The 5,622-nt window shown below is 53.9% G+C and overlaps 1 protein-coding gene across 1 annotated transcript; it reads right to left on the bottom strand.

Moving 5' to 3' along the window:
* Nucleotides 1–322: 322 nt before the first annotated feature.
* On the bottom strand, nucleotides 323–5,378 carry LOC112287713 (putative copper-transporting ATPase HMA5). Its single transcript, XM_073537432.1, has 5 exons — nucleotides 4,729–5,378; nucleotides 4,112–4,246; nucleotides 2,716–3,816; nucleotides 1,299–2,453; nucleotides 323–1,126 (listed from the first exon to the last, which is right to left on the bottom strand). The coding sequence occupies exons 1-5, from the start codon at nucleotides 4,927–4,929 to the stop codon at nucleotides 716–718; spliced, it is 3,003 nt and encodes a 1,000-aa protein (XP_073393533.1). The 5' UTR covers nucleotides 4,930–5,378; the 3' UTR covers nucleotides 323–715.
* Between the last annotated feature and the right edge of the window lie 244 nt (nucleotides 5,379–5,622).

The following is a 5,622-nucleotide window of genomic DNA, read 5'->3' as shown; positions in this document are numbered from 1 at the left end:
TGTATGACAAACAAATTAAACATGTTTTCTTTATATGTTTTTTAAAATGACAATTTGCTAAAAAGCCATTTCGTTGTTAAGGATTTAGAGTGTGGAGCTTGATGATATTTGTTTTCAAATTGATTTGATGTGATATAGAATGGACTCTTGAAATAGTTATATAAAGAGAAACATTTTAAGTATATCTGGATTTTTACTCAAGCAATACCATTTTTAAACTGTTTTCCTTTTCAAAGTAGCTTATGTAGTAAGATTTGTTCACTTTAGAAAACATAAAATTAGGCGATAACAATGTAAATGCACATAGTCAAAAGAATCGAAATTGAACAAGAAAAATTGTATTAAATTACAAGTATCTGTAGATGAATCCCATTTAATTCGAATTATATAATGATTTGAGTATCAATTACTAGAATTTTAAGATACATAAAATATTCAAAATAAAATCATCAATAAAAATGCCCACAACAAAATAAACTAATGAATGAATAAAAAATCCTACCCTAAAATTATCAAAGGTGAACACAAATACTATAAAATGAAAAAAAAATATATCTATTTACATGTCACCCAGAGCGCTGTGTTTGAGGCGACACCCGCCCCTGAGCCCAGGCACGAGCGGGCGCCGCCTGAAATACAGCTCCCCGAAGACGCTGTGCAAAACTGATCTGCTTCGCAAAACTGTGAGAAGGCACTGGAACGTGCTCCGCGCCTACTACCGCTGTACACTCGTGTCTATCTCCTCCACCACCTTCGGCCTTTTGTAGCGTTTCAGCCACAGCGACGAACATACTACCGACACCGATGACGCCGCCATGGCTGCACCCGCCACCCACGGAGGCAACCGGAACCCCGTGCTTGGGAACAGCGCCCCCGCAGCTATGGGGATGCCCAGCACATTGTACCCCAACGCCCACACGTAGTTCAGCCAGATCCTGAAGAACGACTTCCGTGACAAGTCTATCCCTGTGATCACGTCCTCCAGGTTGCTCTTCATCAGCACGATGTCCGCCGCCTCGATCGCGATGTCCGTCCCCGCTCCTATCGCCATCCCCACGTCCGCTGCGACCAACGCTGGCGAATCGTTGATGCCGTCCCCCACCATGGCCACCGACGTCCCTGCCGCCTGCATCCCACAAACCTCAGCGTCAGCATGCTTGTTCACCAAGCGTCCTCATCACTCGCCTCTGCTTCCCCCATTACGCAATCCAATCCCACCCCGGCGCTCGCGTTCCCTCCCCAGGTCAAACTCCCCCCGCAGCCCCCACGCATGCTCGTGCACCAGGCAAACCACGAACCTGCATTTCTTCCACGATCCTGGCCTTGTCTTCTGGCAACGACTCTGCGTGCACGCATGGCCTCTCGATTCCCAACTCCCTCGCAATCGCCACGGCTGTGCCCCAGTTGTCCCCCGTGACCATCATGCTGCGCACGCCCATTGACTTGAGGATGCTGATTACTCTGGCTGCTTCCGGCTTCACTGGATCCGCGATGGACACCACCCCCACCAACTCCCTCTCGATGGCAACCATCACTCCCGTCCTGGCCAAAGTCTCCACATCGCGCAAGTGCTCCTCCGCTTCTTCCGATATGTGGATCCCGTGCTCCTTCATCAGTCGCATGTTCCCCACCAGGGTCGCCTTGCCGTCCACCACGGCGCGCACTCCCTGCCCTGGAATGGCCTCGAAATCACGCACCTCGTGTTGCTGCTGACCATGGGACGAATGCTCGCCGCTGATCTTCCTGGAGTACGCGACGATCGCTTTTCCCAGTGGGTGCTCGCTGTTGACCTCCGCTGCTGCGATTGTGTCGTAGAACACGTGCAGAGGAATGTTCGTGAGCAGCTTGGTGTGAACGACGATGGGCTTCCCGATTGTCAGCGTCCCGGTCTTGTCGAAAACCACCGTCTTCACCTTGTGTGCAGCCTCCAGTGCCTGACCCCCTTTGATCAGGATCCCCTGCGTCGCGCCCTTCCCTGTGGCAACCATTATTGCGGTGGGTGTGGCCAGGCCGAGGGCGCAGGGGCACGCGATGACGAGCACTGATATCCCGAACTGAAGTGCCAGCTCGAACTCGTCCATCGCAGCCGGAATCCATGACTTTGGGTACGAGCGTGCTTTGCCTCCAACGTACCAAGCCAGCCACGTGACGAACGCCGCGACCACCACGGCGGGGACGAAGTAAGTGGAGATGCGATCCGCATACTTCTGGACCGGGGCTTTGCCCATTTGGGCGGCTTCCACCAGCCGCACAATTTGTGCCAATGCGGTCTCCGCCCCTACGTGTGTGGCTCGAATGTGTATCACGCCGTGGTCGTTCATGGTGCCTCCTATCACCTTGTCCCCTAATTTCTTCGGTACGGGGCGGGCTTCGCCTGTTATCATGCTCTCGTTCACGAAGGATTGTCCCCACACCACCACACCGTCCGTGGGCACTTTCGAGCCCGGTACCACCTGCGCAAGCCAAAACGACTTTTCATTGCAAGAACGGGCACAACTACAATCATGGCTGCCACGCTACCCACTAGGACCGCTTCACGGGAACGACACGCACCGCAACTCTCTAGCACAAGCTTCTACAATGGCCCACATACAAACCCGACTCTGTTTCCAACCGTCCGACTCTCCGAATCGGTATGGACAGCCGCATCCAACAACCCCCAGCGAAAGCCCAAGCCTGAAACGTAGCACCTACAACACCAGCGCGTAGGCCTACCTTGATGATGTCTCGCCGCTGGATGAGCTCGGCCCCGATTTCCCTCTCTCCTGCCACGTCCCCCTCCTCGTCCAGAGTGAGCAGAGTCGCCTTGTCCGGAGCGAGGTCCATCAGCTTGGCAACGGCTTCCGAGGTCTTCCCCTTGGCCATTACTTCCAAATACTTTCCCAGGATGATAAACGAAATGAGCATCGCGCTCGTTTCAAAAAAATCCGTGCCCTTGAACGTAGGAGACGTAGCCGCCCGCAACACTATGTACACAGAATAAAAGTACGCTGCGTTCGTGCCCATGGCAATTAGCACGTCCATGTTCGACGACCCTCGCCGGAGCGCCTTGTACGCTCCCACGTAGAACCTTCTCCCGATAACGAACTGCACCGGAGTCGCAAGAATCCACCGCAGCAAAGCTCCGATCGACAAGCCGTTCAGCCTGCCGTGCTCCAGACCCTCCATAATGCCTGGTATGTACATAAACACCATGGACAAAAAGAACACTGGGACCGTGAACACCAAGCTCCAAAGGAAGTACTTCTTGTGGTGCTGGATCTCCAAGCCCCTGTCGTGACTCCCACGACCACGAGGTGCCTCCAACTTCGCTGTGAAAACTCCCGCCTGCTCGATGGTCTCTATGAAAGTCCTCGGCCCAGCCCTGTCGGGCTCGTACGATACTGTGACCATCGCATTGCTGAAATCCAAATCCACCGATGTCACGCCGGACAGAGCCACCAGCATCTCTTTCACGAGCTGGAAGTCCGCTGCAGCCGTCACGCCTTCCAGCTGCAGACGGATTCTGTTCGTCTCTTCACCTGCGATCAGAAGCTCGGCCTCGTAACCCAGGTCATCTATGGCGGCGGCAAGCTGGACGTGAGAAATCACTCCAGCATCGTGCCTCACCTCGCACTCCTCCGTGGCGAGGGCTACTACGGCCTTTTGCACTCCATCCAGCTTTTTCAGCGAAGACTCTATGGAGTTTGAGCAAGAGGTGCACGTCATGCCCTTGATACGAAAACGGCTGATGCTCCCGCTCCGTTGACCGGCATCGTCCACAATTGCTTCCGCCTCGAACCCCGCGTCCTCGATCGCCTCCCGAATGCTTTCCTCCTGGATTCCACTTTCCCCGTGTAAGATTCAATGCCTTCCAATTCCACCGCTGCCCACATCCATCTTACTTCTGAGCTCCTAGCTGCCACGGTCCATCTGGCGGATTGCTAAATTGACCCTCTCACCACATGCAAAGTTTTGGAGCACCCCTCACTGCACACCTTTCAAGTCGTTTCCTACAACATTGCTACAAGCATCTTCTTGCCGTCCGCATTGCACCGCGTGCTGCGCGAACGATCCCCGCTTCACCGGTCCCGACGGAATTCTGAACAACACGGAGTGGGAGGAATTGTACCTGTACGAAGGCGGGCCTGTACACAACTTGAGCCCGGTTCTGCAATACTGACACCGTTGCTTCCTCGATGCCGGGCAACCTCTTCACGGCTTTCTCGATGGACCCCGCACACGCTGCGCACTCCATCCCTGTAACCTGTACACCCAATCAACACATACATATGAAATGACGACCCCGTGGAATCAATTGCCAAACCACACATGTCCCATTTGAACCAGCCCCACGCACGTTCTACCACTGGATCAGAAAGTCGAGCGGCGCCGCTAAACGTTGCTAGCACGATCCGCTTTCGGCCCCTGGGGTTCTCCTATGCAACAGACCTTTGAGGAATTCTGCTCCCATTCATCGCTCTCATGTTCAAGTGCTCATCACTGCTTTTCTCGCGAAATCCCCGACTTATTCCAGCGCCAAGCACTTTCACCACGACCGTTCCTACTGGAATTTAACAGGGACTCACAACAGAGATCTCCCCTCCTCCCAGGCCGGGCGATAACCTGCCCAGATATGGCGTAAACAAGAAGGCAAGAAAATCACTCCAAAACAACTCCACAACCACGCCACTCCGGCGTTTCAATGCCGCTGCTAAACCCGCACTTTGTGAGGGTTGCATTACAGACCTTCAAATTTGCTTTGCGAATCTCCGAGACGTCAACTTCGCCATGCAAGGGCGACAGCGGGTACCGCGGCATTGACGGATACCGAGTTGAAGACGACAAACTGCGCTCCAGCAAAACATCCTCCTTCTTCTTCTTTCTCCTCTCGCTCTCCGTCGCCGACCCCGTTCGAGGTGCAAGCACAACTTTCATCAGCGACTGCATCGCTCCACAACCACCTCAATCCAGCTCTCACGCTCTTCAACTCTCTTCTGCTCCCTCTCTCTCTCCCTCTTTTACGAGCCTCTCAAGAAATCCTCTACAACCTCTTCTACCTGCAATCACGACCGTCCCCGCTCCGAAGCTTACCGCAATTCTCACGCCTGCGCTCTCAATTCCCGCCCACGCTAATCCCAACGACACAAGGTCCTATTCAAACAAGCGGCTGATGCGACACCAGGTCCTCCCCACGTCACGTTCCCCGTCATGCAACTCAGACAGCAGCGCGAATAGGCGCAACACGAACCGTATCCAATTTCAATCCCTACGCTGACTCTACTCCACCACTCTCTCCCACCCCTCCTAATATACCTCACGAAATCGCTGCGCCGTCACCACGGAACGAATTCCTTGTGTCGCACTTTCATGGTGGATCCCAGGATCTCGAATAAGTTCTCGAGGTCTCGAGAGCTGCAGGACCCTTGCGTTGTTCATGAAGGTGGGCCCCACTGTCAATGCCGTGCTCGGCAGGCTTGTCTATTAACAGCTGTCCAATGAAACAAAGCGAACGATCCCCCAACACCCAAGCAAAATATACTCGACCAGAAGCTTCATGCCCAGTTTCGACCCCAACCCACTCACGGCATCAGGGCATGTCCAGATAGACGTCGGAGGGGTCGGGACAGGAGGCCGCGAAAG

This window comes from Physcomitrium patens, chromosome 1 (genome assembly GCF_059467195.1).
Source record: "Physcomitrium patens ecotype Gransden chromosome 1, ASM5946719v1, whole genome shotgun sequence".
NCBI classification, from domain to species: domain Eukaryota; kingdom Viridiplantae; phylum Streptophyta; class Bryopsida; order Funariales; family Funariaceae; genus Physcomitrium; species Physcomitrium patens.
This window is presented reverse-complemented; position numbering and strand designations above follow the sequence as displayed.

Excerpts from the sequence above, each read along its gene's own strand:
- LOC112287713 (XM_073537432.1), bottom strand. The coding sequence starts at position 4,929 with ATGCAGTCGCTGATGAAAGTTGTGCTTGCACCTCGAACGGGGTCGGCG. Across the intron at positions 4,247-4,728 it reads TTCGCAAAGCAAATTTGAAG|GTTACAGGGATGGAGTGCGC; the intron begins GTCTGTAATGCA and ends TTGGGTGTACAG. Across the intron at positions 2,454-2,715 it reads AGCGGCGAGACATCATCAAG|GTGGTACCGGGCTCGAAAGT; the intron begins GTAGGCCTACGC and ends TGGCTTGCGCAG.